Source organism: Chiloscyllium plagiosum, chromosome 35 (assembly GCF_004010195.1).
Source record: "Chiloscyllium plagiosum isolate BGI_BamShark_2017 chromosome 35, ASM401019v2, whole genome shotgun sequence".
Lineage (NCBI taxonomy): Eukaryota > Metazoa > Chordata > Chondrichthyes > Orectolobiformes > Hemiscylliidae > Chiloscyllium > Chiloscyllium plagiosum.
In genome coordinates this window covers 21,234,124-21,247,954 of record NC_057744.1, presented here as the reverse complement: position 1 = coordinate 21,247,954, position 13,831 = coordinate 21,234,124, and the positions used below count along the sequence as shown (strand labels likewise).

General features: G+C 41.2%; 1 protein-coding gene across 9 annotated transcripts in view; it reads right to left on the bottom strand.

Moving 5' to 3' along the window:
- Positions 1-13,831, bottom strand: part of LOC122540691 (protein Aster-B-like) — a 640,121-nt gene that overhangs the window by 107,247 nt on the left and 519,043 nt on the right. For 7 of the 9 annotated variants that reach the window (XM_043676778.1, XM_043676779.1, XM_043676776.1 and 4 more), the window contains one exon: positions 3,072-3,095. The exons of the other annotated variants lie outside the window; for them this stretch is intronic. In XM_043676778.1, coding sequence (XP_043532713.1) covers positions 3,072-3,095 — 24 coding nt within the window. The remainder of the gene's footprint in view (positions 1-3,071; positions 3,096-13,831) is intronic. 9 annotated transcript variants of the gene reach the window in all.

The window sequence follows — 13,831 nt, the reverse complement described above, 5'->3', positions numbered from 1 at the left end:
TCCCCTTGCTTATCTCTCCACGCTTCAGGCTCTCTGCCTTTATTCCTGATGAAGGGCTTTTACCCGAAACGTCGATTTTGCTGCTCGTTGGATGCTGCCTGAATTGCTGTGCTCTTCCAGCACCACTGATCCAGAATCTGGTTTCCAGCATCTGCAGTTATTGTTTTTACCTAACTGTCTACATCAGGCAATTTCAATGATGAACCCACTGAAATCAATGGGGGGTGGGTAAGGCATATAAGAAAAATAGAGAGCAAGGTCATGGACAGAAATGGAGTCCTAGAGGCTGTAAAGTGCCTGCATTGAAATTGAGGGGCTATTCCTCACGGACACTTGGACACTTTTCAGCCTCTGGGACTCAATACTGAGATCCACAATTTCAGAGCATGACCTCTGTACTCCATTTCTCTTCCATCTCCTCACCCTGCCCCAACCGTATATTGTCGACTTTACTCTCAGCAGAGCGGACCCATTTTCTCCTTTTCACATCTTCATTTCCACCCGTTTTACATTTCCATCTAATGACATCATATCGGGCTTGACGCATTTTTCTCTCTCTCCACAAATACGAGATTACTTAGCAATAAAGTCATTTCAATGGTATTTGCAAATTAGAATTTTAACTACAATTGGGGTCAGTAAATTACCTATGAAATTTCCCAATAATACTGGGACATTGTTTTAAAATCATCTTAAGGAAAGCACTGTAACCCTAATTTATTGTCAGTGTACTGGTGAAAGCATCAAATAGAGAAGTGTTCAATTTGGAAAAATACTAATGTACAGATCTCCAATTGTGGTTCCATACCTGAATAGGTCAGATAAAATGTAACCACAAGCAGAAAAAAAACCAAAATATCCCAAAACTGGAAAGAAGCTAATACAATTTTCTGGTTGTAAATTGATTTGGTTTATGATCCTACTTCATTCAAATCTGCTCCATATTTCGTGAAATACTATTTCATTATATATTTCGATGGTGAAGAGGGTTGGTGACATCTATATGGCTTTAAGTCTAGGAAACGATTCAACAGATATCAATTTTAAGTGGCTCCATTCTGCCAGTCAGCCTCTCTCTATCCATGCCCTGGATTGATCCGCATTGTCTAGCTATTCATGTTTTTAAGAATGAATCTTTTTTGCTGTGGTATATTTTTGCTTTATATCAGTATCAAATTCTGAGTTGCAGTTCCTTCTAATCTCAGATGATGCAGTTATAGTCAAGTTATGATTTAATCTAATACAGCATGCAAAATGATATATTTGATCAGCATGCATATAAATTATCTTAACCAAATGGTTTGTCTTCTGACCTGCGTAAAAGCTACAACAATGTTGTTAAAGAAAGTGTTCACTTTTCATTTCATTATACTCAAGCTCCCCTTAAAATGAAGTTACCATTGTTCCAGAGGACCAAAGGTTGCTCTCTCATCACCTTCCCCTTCATGGTGACCTTAGCCAGTGCAGAAATTGAACTGAACTGTTACTGCCATTCTGCACTGTGAACAAGCTGAGCAGCCAACTGAACTAATTGACCTCCCAAGCTGAGGTAAATGTTACTTTGTGTGAGCTCTCTCTATCCATGCCCTGGATGATTTTACAAACCTCTATAAGATCATCCCTCAGCCTCCAATGCCCCAGAGAAAACAGCCTCAGCCTATTCAGCCTCTCCCAAAGCCCCAACCCCCCTACATGGCAACAATCTTGCAAATCTTTTCAGAATCCTTTCAAATTTCACAACATCCTTCCTATATCAGGGAATTAAGTTACAAGTGATACTGTTCTGGGATTGGATATTCTGTGAAGAATACTGCTGGGAAACAGATTGAAACGTTGCTTTGCCGCTGATGCTGAGTACTTTTTAAACCCATGTATAGAGCTTCCCCTTTTGTTTTTTTGTGCAATAAACTTTTGTTCTAGTGTTTACGAACATTAGCAGCCTCACGTTATGTTCAGCTTATGGCAACCAATTGAAAAAAATACAATTTATCAAGTCAGGTTCAGTCTGAGGTTTGAGTCATCTGGGATGACTATCAACTGGAATCATTACATTCTAAACTCAACATATTTGAAAGAAATCTGCCATTCTCATTTGACTTCACCTAAATCTGACTCTAGATCTGTAGTCATATCATTGTTTCAGAGACCGTTTGGAACAGTCTAGGAAGCCACTCAGTAGTAGGTGGCTGTCCGCCATTTTCTCAAAGGCAATTAGGGATGACCAACAAATCCTTGTGAGCCTTGTATTTCACGGAAGAATAAAAAAAGTTGTTAAATGATTAACAGTATATAGCAAATCTTTAAACTGCTTTCACTTTTCCCTCTCTTGCCATAGCACCCTTTAATCAAAAAGATCATATGTTACAACTAAGATGTAATTCTTTGGAAGTGGGATTGATTAAAATCATGCAAATTCCCATCCTGGATTATTTTTTGGCACAGTTTTCAATATCTTGACATAAAGCACACTGTAGATGCAGTTTTTGCAATGTGCTCTATGCATTGTTTGACCTCTCACATATTGTTAGGAGTGCTCAAAGGGCAATGCCTTAGACGTACTTCCATGTATCTACTTGATCAGATTTCTTGATTAACTGGGAAGCCCTGATGAAGGGCCATGGCCTATCAAAATTGTAGTACAAAAGTAAGATAAAGAATGACATTATTCTGCAATAAATATTTAAATTTATGTAGCATTTTTAATCTAGGAAAAGATATCTTCGGTGTTTTACTTCACTGTAACCAAAAAGTGCAACCTTCTTTGGTTCATCATCCAGTGTTTTGGTGATAATCTGTCGCAAAGACAGAATTCCTTCAGCACAGTAACTATGGTGGGTGTTAAATACACAATTATCATTCATACATTGATTAAAATGTAATAAATGAGTATTTAGCTTATAAGGCTAAATGTCTGAAAATAGATGCAAGGGCACAAACTGGAAGCTATCAGCATGGGACAGAAATTAAATAAGGACAAACAAGAACACTTGTAAAGAATGCCATTCCAAACTATCAGCTCAATTCTATCTAGACAAAAGAAGGGGTAAAAAAGGACAGCAACTTGGCCTTACTTTTATCAGGTTTAGGCGGTCATACTGAGAAAAGAAACACAAATAGAAAAAAATCAACAGGAGAAAGCAAAGAATTACAAGTAGTCATGCACTAGTTTCAGTTAAGAAAAGAATAATACAGTCTGCAAGAGTTTGGTGGTTACACCAAATTTTAGTTTACAAGATTATTCATTAAATAAAGAGTCCCAGTATAATATAATCTTATAATCTTCGTTATGCTACTGCTGGATTGAAATTCCATTAAAAACTAACAAGGTCAAGTTCACAAATGACAAAGTTCAGATTGCCAACAGCCTAAGAACTGATTACCTAAGTATTGTGGATGCTTTCAACAAGAACAAAGGAAAATTATGAAACATTACCAAGGATTGCGACTCTCACAACAACAAGTGGAATATCAGTTGAAGTTCATAAATGACCCACCACACAGGGATACTTCAGGGGTTTTTATTTTCCTATTCTTGCTTATATACATCTCAAAAACTGAGACCAACACCTGTTTGCAAATATTCCTTTGGACTCTTTAAAATACTTTGTTCTCTCACAACAACGTGCAAGACAAATTTTACTTGAAGCAAAAAATGATTTAAATCAAAGTTATTTCTGAGTGATGTTTACTGCAATTCTATGGAAACTTGCTCTGAGGAGAGGAGACAGCAATGTGAATCAAGAAAAATTGCATATGAAAAGAACATGCTTTTTTTCATAACAACTAATGTGAAGAAAATGTTAAGAGAATGACATTAATCAAATAAAGAGTGAACAAAAATTGTTAAAAGATACTGGACCTTGACAGAAAAAAGCTGAAGATGGTTGTGAAATATATTTTACTTTTCATCTATTTTTATAAATTGTTTTCATCTGAGCCTCTGTAACTTGCAGAGCTGCGAACTATCATATTGTCACTTTTAATGATGCACATGACATAGACACAAGTTCATAATTAATGACATTCCACAGTTGACTGATAGAAAAATTGCACTGCCCCATCCAGGAGGCAACTAGAAATTAACAGCCAACACAAGCAGCTGGTTTTGTGACATATCATTTCTTTCAATGGCATCATGAACTGATTTACTCATGATCAAAACCGTTAATTATTAATACAAATTTATTCAAAACACCACAAGAGCATCAAATGTTAGGATTATATAAAATTTTCTTCCTCGCTTATTCCCTCTTTTATTTCTGCTCACCAGCTATATTAGTTACCTGTGAAGTTGGCTGACCTGTTGTAATTCCCAACCTAAGATGGTATGAAGTGTCATGATCACAGATCATAAGTCCAGATCACCTATAGACATACTGCACTCTCATTCAAACTTCTGCTTTTTGTTTTAAAATAAAGAGACAAAATGATAGCTCATGTAAATCTAGTGGCAATTTGGAGAGACACCCTGCAATGTGATGACCAATATGTTGTCATGGAAAATTCAAAGGAGTGAACATAAAAAGTAGAGAAATGTATTGCAAACTGAACTGTAATCTGGCTGTTTCCTCAGGCTGTGAACATTATGGAAGAAAAAACAGCAGTCTGGGTAAGAGACATGTTTGTGCCTTCCCCTTTCAAGAATACACACTAACAGGCTTAAAAGCCTGTAAATTAGCTCGCTGAGCTTGAAGGTTTGTTTTCATGTTTCGTCATCATACTTAATAACATCATCAGTGAGAGTGCCTGGTGAAGGGCTGGTGGTATGTACCGCCTCTCTATTTATAGGTCTTGGTTTCTTAAGGCGGGTGATGTCAGTTCCAGCTGTTGTTTTCAAGGGAAGGTAAATATGATCTAAATTGATGTATTTATTGAGCCTCTAAGAATTCTCATGCATGTCTTTGTTTCGCCTGCAGTCCCAGTCAAAATGGTGTCCTTCCTTGTCAGTATGTATAGAAACTACTGAGAGTGGGTCGTGTCTTTTGGTGGCCAGTTGGTGTTCATGTATCCTGGTGTCCAGTTTCCTGCTAGTTTGTCCGGTGTACTGTTTTTTACAGTTCTTGCATAGTATCTTGTAAATGATGTTGGTTTTGCTGATAGTATGTAATGGATCCTGTAGGTTCATTAGTCACTGTATAAATGTGTTGGTAGGTTTGTGGGCTACCATAATGTCAAAGAGTCTGAGTAGTCTGGAAGTCAATTCTGATATGTCTTTGATGTAAGGCTATGTGTATATAGTTTTTGGTTGCATTGTGTCTGCTTGTTTGGGTTTGCTTCTGAGGAATCGGCGGATTGTATTTATTGGGTACCCGCCTTTCTTGCAAACATTGTACACATTTTTCTTCTGCTTTTTGTAGTTCTTGGGTGCTACAGTGTGGTGTTGAAAATAACCATAGCCTCCTTACCTGGTCCACCAACATAACAGACTAGCCAAACAACTCTACCAAAAACTAAAACACCTAATTGAAGATTCAAGCCACTCCATTCACTCCACCCAAAAAATTCCTGAAAAACCATCAAAGACACCAAGACAGAAGAGGATGAAATAATGGTCTCCTTTGACATTACAGGCCTTTTCACATCAATTAACATCGACCTGGCCAAAGAAACACTGGCATCACTACTAGGAAAACCAGGACCACAAATGCCAGACAGCACCAACTTCATCAGCGAAGACAACATACTCAAACTAGTGGACCTGTGCCTTACCACCCACTTCACATTCAATAAAAAAACCTACAAACAAATCAACGGAACACCAATGGGATCACCAATATCAGGGCTCATAGCAGCAGTAATGCAGAGACTTCGACAAGCTGCCCTCCCATTTACCCAACCCAAACTTTGGGGCCGCGATGTAGATGACACCTTTATCTTCACAGAATAGGACAAATTAGAGGAAACATACAACACCATCAACAATATCCTGACAGGCATGAAACCCACAAAAGAGGAGAACAACAACAAATTCCCGCTCCTCGACATGATAGTTGAACGTAGTTAACGGAGAGTTTCAAACCAGCATCTACAGAAGAACAACAATCACAGACCAAGTATTTAACTTCAGAAGCATTCAACACAGCACCCACAAACAGCTATGCATCAAGACATTATTTCAAGACACTGCAGCACCCAAGAACTAAAAAAAGCAGAAGAAAAATATCAATACAACATTTTCAAGAAAAAACAGGTATCCAGTAAACACAATCCGCTGATTCCTCAGAAACAAACCCAAACAAGCAGACACAACGCAACTAAAAACTATAGCCACACTGCCTTACATCAAAGACATATCAGAAATGACTTTCAGACTCCTTGGCATCATGATAGCCCACAAACCTACCAACACAATTAAACAGCGACTAATGACCCTACAGGATCCATTAGATACTACCAGCAAAACTAACATCATCTGTTTCCATGCTGTACATCTCTATGACAATGACTATTTACAAGATACCATGCAAGAACTGCATGGGACAAACTAGCAGGAAACTGGCCACCAGGATACTTGAACACCAACTGGCCACGAAAAGACACGATCCACTCTCAGTAGTTTCTATACATACTGACAAAGAAGGACACTATTTTGACTGGGACAACACACACATCCTTGAACAGGTGAAAGAAAGACACACATGAGAATTCTTAGAGGCATGGCATTCTAACCAGAACTCCATCAATAAACACTTCGATGTAGATTGTATCTACTTTCCTAGAAAACAACAGCTGGAAATGACATCACCCACCTTAAGAAACCAAGACCTATAAATAGAGAGGTGGTACATACCACCAGTCCTTCACTGGATACTCTCACTGATGATGTTACCTAGTATATTGACGAAACATCTGAAAACAAACCCTCAAGCTCAGCGAGCCAAGTCATAAACTTATCATCAACCTGAGCTACAAATCTTCTCAAAAATGGCTTAAAAGCCTGTTCAACCCTTGTCTACATGTGCACGTAGAAGGAGATCGTGAGTTGAGGTAGTCAGATGTATTAGCCTGTGTTCAAGTACTAGTGTGTTGTGAAGGCCACAGTAAAAGCACCAGCCTCTAGTTACTCCTGCACTGCAAGTGAAGTACTCTTCACTTAATGGTACAAACCTGCTAGCCACTATTTAAAAGGAAAAAGGACAAAATAGCTTCAAACAACCTGATCGAGAGATTATTCTTTCTGCTGTTGCATCAATACATGGTAGGATGCAATTCTGTGGTGCTAAATGTCTTGCGCTGTCTCATTAAAGTAATTTCAGCAAGATCTAATCAACTTTTATCGCCCCTACCCAAACATAACAAAGTCAAGTGTTGTATTTCTGTGATAATCATAACCATGACAAGAGGAAGAATTAAACCTGACATATTTCTAGTCTAAATGACAACACTACAAAAGGCAATGTAGTTCAAACAATAGCTACACAGCAAAGAAGGAGGCCAGTTAACCCATTACGTTCATGATGGCTAGCTATACGTGCAACTCAGTCAGTACCATCCCTTGCATTTTCCCTGCATTTAATCATAGTCATAGAGATACACAGTACGGAAACCGACCCTTCGGTCTAACCCGTCCATGCTGACCAGATATCCCAACTCAATCTAGTCCCACCTGCCAGCACCTGACCCATATCCTTCCAAACCCTTCCTATTAATATACCCATCCAAATTCCTTTGAAATGCTGCAATTGTACCAGCCCCCACCACTTCCTCTGGCAGCTCATTCCAAACATGTACCACCCTTTGTGTGAAAACGTTGCCCCTTAGGTCCCTTTTATATCTTTCCGCTCTCACCGTAAACCTAGGCCCTCTAGTTATGGACTCCCCCCACCCCAGGGAAAAGACTTTGTCTATTTATCCTATCCATGCTCCTCATGATTTTGTAAACCTGTATTAAGGTCACCCCTCAGCCTCCGACGCTCGAGGGAAAACAGCCCCGGCCTGTTCAGCGAGTCCTTATAGCTCAAATCTTCCAACCCTGCCAATATCCTTGTAAATCTTTTCTGAACCCTTTCAAGTTTCACAACATCTTTCCAATAGGAAGAACAACGGAATTGCATGCAATATTCCAACAGTGGCCTCACCAATGTCCTGTACAGCCGCAACATGACCTCCCAACTCCTGTACTCAATATTCTGACCAATAAAGGAAAGCATACCAAATACCTTCTTCACTAGCCTATCCACCTGCGACTCCACTTTCAAGGAGCTATGAACCTGCACTCCAAAGTTTCTTTGTTCAGCAACACTTCCTAGGACCTTATCATTAAGTGTATAAGTCCTGTTAAGATTTGCTTTCCCAAAATGCAACACCTCGCATTTATCTGAATTAAACTCCATCTGTCACTTCTCAACCCAATGGCCCATCTGATCAAGGTCCCATTGTAATCTGAGGTAATCTTCTTCGCTGTCCACCATACCTCCAACACTGGTGTCATCCGCAAACCCACCAACTATAGCGCATTTATGTAAATGACAAAAAGTAGAGGACCTAGCACCGATCCTTGTGGCACTCCACTGGTCAAAGTCCTCCAGTCTGAAAAACAACCCTCCACTACCACCCCCTGTCCTCTACCTTTGACCCAGTTCTGTATCCAAATGGCCAGTTCTCCCTGTATTCCGTGAGATCTAACTTTGCTAACCCGTCTTCCATGGGGAACCTTGTCAAATACCCTACTGAAGTACATATAGATTAGATTCCTTACAGTGTGGTAACAGGCCCTTTGGCCCAACCAGTCCACACCGACCCTCTGAAGAGCAACCCACCCAGGCCTATTTCCCCTCTGACTAATGCACCTAACACTATGGGCAATTTAGCATGGCCAATTCACCTGCCCTGCACATCTTTTGCATTGTGGGAGGAAACCGGAGCACCCGGAGGAAACTCACGCAGTCATGGGGAGAATGATCAAACTCCACACAGACAGTCACTCAAAGCTGGAATCGAACCTGGGACCCTGGTGCTGTGAGGCAGCAGTGCTAACCACTGAGCTCTACCCTCATCAATCCTCTTCGTCACTTCTTCAAAAAACTCAATCAAGTTTGTGAGACATGATTTCCCACGCACAAAGCCATGTTGACTATCCCTAATCAGTCCTTGCCTTTCCAAATACATGTACCTTCTGTCCCTCAGGAGTCCTTCCAACAACTTGCCCACCACTAACGTCAGGCTCACTGGTCTTTAGTTCCATGGCTTGTCCTTACCACTTTTCTGAAACAGTGGCACTACGTTAGCCAACCTCCAGTCTTCCGGCACCTCATTGTGACTATCGATGATACAAATATCTCAGCAAGAGGACCGGCAAGCATTTCCCTAGCTTTCCACAGAGTTCTAGGGTACATCTGATTTATCCATTTTTATGCATTTCAAGACATCCAGCACTTCCTCTTCTGTAACACAGAAGTTTTCAAGATGTCACCATCTATTTCCCTACATTCTATATCTTCTCTGTCCTTTTCCACAGTAAATACTGATGCAAAATACATATTTAGTATCTCCCCCATTTTCTGCAGCTCCACACAAAGGCCGCCTTGCTGATCTTTGAGGGGCCCTATTCTCTCCCCGGTTACCCTTGTCCTTTGGATTCTCCTTAACTCCATTTGCCAAAGCTATCTCATGTCCCCTTTTTGCCCTCCTGATTTCCTTCTTAAGTATACTCCTACTGCCTTTATACTCTTCTCAGGGTACATTCGATCTATCCTTTCTATACCTGACATATGCTTCCTTCTTTTTCTTAATCAAATCCTCAATTTGGATGAGGGTAATGTGGTTGATATGGTGGGTATGGACCTCAGCAAAGCATTCAACAAGGTTTCCTGGGTAGGGTATTGCAGAAAATATGGAGGCGTGGGATTGAGGGTGATTTAGCAGTTTTGATCAGACATTGGCTAGCTGAAAGAAGACAGAAGGTGGTGACCAATGGGAAATGTTCACCCTGGAGTTCAGTTACCCATGGCATCCATAATGACCTGCTTTGTCACTGCTGTTTGTCATTCCCATAAATGACCTGGATGAGGACATAGAAGGATGGGTTAGCAAATTTGCGGATGACACCAAGGTTGATGGAGTTGTGGACAGTGCGGAAGTGTGAGGTGATTCAGTTTGGAAGGAGTAACAGGAACACAGAATACTGGGCTAATGGTAAGATTCTTAGTAGTACGGATGAGAGGAGAGATCTCAATGTCCATGTACATAGGTCCTGAAAGTTACTACCCAGGTTGATAAGGTTGTTAAGAAGGCAAATGGTGTGTAAGCTTTTATTGGGAGAGGGATTGAGTTTTGGAGCCATGAGATCATGTTGAAGCTATATAAAACTGTGATGCAGCTGCACTTGGGGTATTGCGTACAATTTTAGTTGCCACATTATAGGAAGGAGTGGAAGCATTGGAAAGGGTGCAGAGGAGATTTAGCAGGATGTTACCTGGTATGGAGAGAAAGTCTTATGAGGAAAGGCTGACAGACTTGAGGTTGTTTTTGGTAGAGAGAAGAAGGTTAAGAGGTGACTTAGTACATACATGCTGGATAATCAGAGGATGAGATAGGGGGAGTGTGAGAGCCTTTTTCTTCGGATGGTGATGGCTAGCATAAGGGGACATAGGTTTAAATTGAGGGGTGATAGATATCGGAAATATGTCAGAGATAAGTTCTTTCCTCAGAGAGTAGTAAGGGCGTGGAATGCCTTACCTGCAACAGTCATACACTCACCACCTTTAAGGGCATTAAAATGGTGGTTGGCTAGATATGTGGATGATATGTGCCACCGTGGGCGGCATGGTGGCAAGCACTTCTGCCTCACAGCGCCAGAGACCCGGGTTCAATTCCCGCCTCAGGCGACTGACTGTGTGGAGTTTGCATGTTCTCCCAGTATCTGTGTGGGTTTCCTCCGGATGCTCCGGTTTCCTCCCACAGTCCCAAGATGTGCAGGTCAGGTGAATTAGCCATGCTAAATTGCCCACAGTGTTAGGTAAGGGGTACATGTAGGGGTATGGGTGGGTTGCGCTTCGGCGGGTCGGACTTGTTGGGCCGAAGGGCCTGTTTCCACACTGTAAGTAATCTAATCTAATAATGGAATAACGTGGTTTAGATGGGATTCAGATTGGTTTGCAGGTTGGCATAACATCGAAGGCCAAAGGGCTCGTGCTGCACTGTAATATTCCATGTTCTTAGGAATTCTGTTCTGCTGAAGTAACACCCCTACAGACTTAATCCTTTCAAAGCCACACAGGTCCAGAAGGAAGTGGATGTGATGCTCAATGAAGACTGAACTGAGTCAGAGCAAGTGGAGTTTGCCAATCATGTTAGTTCCCAAACCTGATGGGACTCAATAATTTTGTGTGGACTATTGGAAATGTCAATGCCAGAACAAAATCAGACTCATATCCAATATCAAGATTGTAAGATTGTAAGTCACTTACATCACAAAGTTGGACTTGCTGCATGGTTATTGGCAAGTAGCTCTATCAGAGAAAGTGAAAGAAGTTTCTACATTTCTAACTCCAAATGGGCTATATCAATTCAAAGTGATGCTGTTTGGAATGAAGAACGCACCAGCCACATTCCCAAGACTCATGAACAGAGTTGTGGCTGGATTAACAAATTGTGCAGTCTATTTGGATGATGTAGTGACCTTCCATGAGTCATGAAAAGGTGGTACAGTTGGCAGAGCTCTTTGAAGAATTACTTCTTTTGCTATTCAGACAATTATCCAATCTCATGAAAGAAAATATGCCTGCAGAACAGTTTTGTTTTATAGACATGACAAACAGTTGAATAAAACATCTGAATGAATTTAACAAAAATGAAATGCAAGGAATTTGTACAATTATTCACATCTCTACTCATCTTAAAGTTCTTAATACAAATTACCAGTAAGGCAAACTTTTTAACATTCTCTTTCTTGTGATATGTCACCACTTAATGCATTATTTTTAGTACAAAGATGGCTTTGAATTACTACAGTTAAATTGTATTGCGTGAAGGAGAATGTGAACCTTTCCATAACAAAGAATGTTGGGGTCAAGTGTGGTGCAATTTCGAATACAAGGAAACACATGCAAATACAAGAATCTGAAATTAAAGGGATTGTGAAGGTACACAATACAACAAACAATACCATGTTTATTGCCACAGATGTATTCATTTGTTACATATTATTTTATCATGTCAATGTTTAAATTTAGAGATGGCTGTGAAATTGCAACAGTTTCAATTCAGTTTCCTCTGAGAAATAAACTGAGGAAATAGGTCTTTAAACACACAGATGAATGGAAATTAGGTCCTCACCATTTTGCAGCTAGCCTGCATTCGGTCATGTTTAAGAAACAGAATTAATTTCCCACCAAATTAAAAGATTACGATTGACTATAACTCATAGGAGAGAGGTGGTCAGTAGGGAAATAGGATGGGGTAGGGTGGTGAAATATGTGACCAAAAGAATGGCAAGCCATCACAGTCACCCAGGTGATTTTAATAAGTGGGATTCATTCACATTCAGCAAAAGCTCTTGAGGCCGAGTGGTAATATCCCTAGCTCTAACTAGAAGGTCTGGATTCAAGTCACACCTGCTGCAGAGGATCTAACAGCATTATTGAGAAGGTTGATTAGAAAATAATCACCATTTGGCAAAATGGCCTTATGTCGAAACTCGGACAGAATGACATCAGGGTTAAAATAGTTACATAATGTAAATACTTAATACAGGCTAGGTTTATAATTTCTTGAGTTTAGAAGGCTGAGGTGCGAACTAGTTGAGTTTTGAACTAGTTCATAGGATATGTCGAAAAATTATTTCTTCCACCTGCAAGTCCAGAACACAGGGACTAAACATTTAAAAGTTAGGCCAATCAAGGGCATGGTCAAGATGCTTTGCTTCTGGAAGATTAGATTAGATTCCCTACAGTGTGGAAACAGGCCCTTCGGCCCAATATGTCCACACCGACCTCCGAAGAGTAACCCATCCAGACACATTTCCCTCTGACTAATGTACCTAACATTATGTAAAAACAAGGACTGCAGATGCTGGAAACCAGAGTCTACATTAGAGTGGTGCTGGAAAAGAACTGCAGGTCAGGCAGCATCTGAGGAGCAGGAAAATTGACGTTTCGGGCAAAAGCCCTTCATCAGGAATAGAGGTAGGGTACCTGCAGAGTGGAGAGATAAATGAGAGGGGGGTGGGGGAAGCTAGCAAAGAGTACAATGGGGGAATGGGTGTGGGGATCGAGGTGATAGGTCAGAGAGGAGGGTGGAGTTGATAGGTGGAAAGGAAGATAGGGCAGGTAGGACAGATCATGAGGGCGGTGCTCAGCTGGAAGGTTGGAGCTGGGGTGAGGTGAGGGAAGGTGAAATGAGGAAACTGGTGAAATCCACATTGATGCCATGGGGTTGAAGTGTTCCACGCGGAAGATGAGGCGTTCTTCCTCCAGGCGTCAGGTGGTGAGGGAACGGCGGTGGAGGAGGCCCAGGACCTGCATGTCCTCGGCAGAGTGGAAGGGGGGAGTTGAAATGTTGGGCCACAGGACTGTGGGGTTTATTGGTGCAGGTGTCCCGGAGATGTTCCCTAAAACACTCTGCTAGGAGGCGTCCAGTCTCCCCAGTGTAGAGGAGACTGCATCGGGAGCAACAGATACAATAAATGATATTGGTGGATGTGCAGGTAAAACTTTGACGGATGTCGAAGGCTCCTTTGGGGCCTTGGATGGAGGTGAGGTAGGAGGTGTGGGCACAGGTTTTGCAATTCCTGCGGTGGCAGGGGAGGGTGCCAGGAAGGGAGGGTGGGTTGTTGGGGGCCGTGGACCTGACCAGGTAGTCATGGAGGGAACGGTCTTTGCGGAAAGTGGAA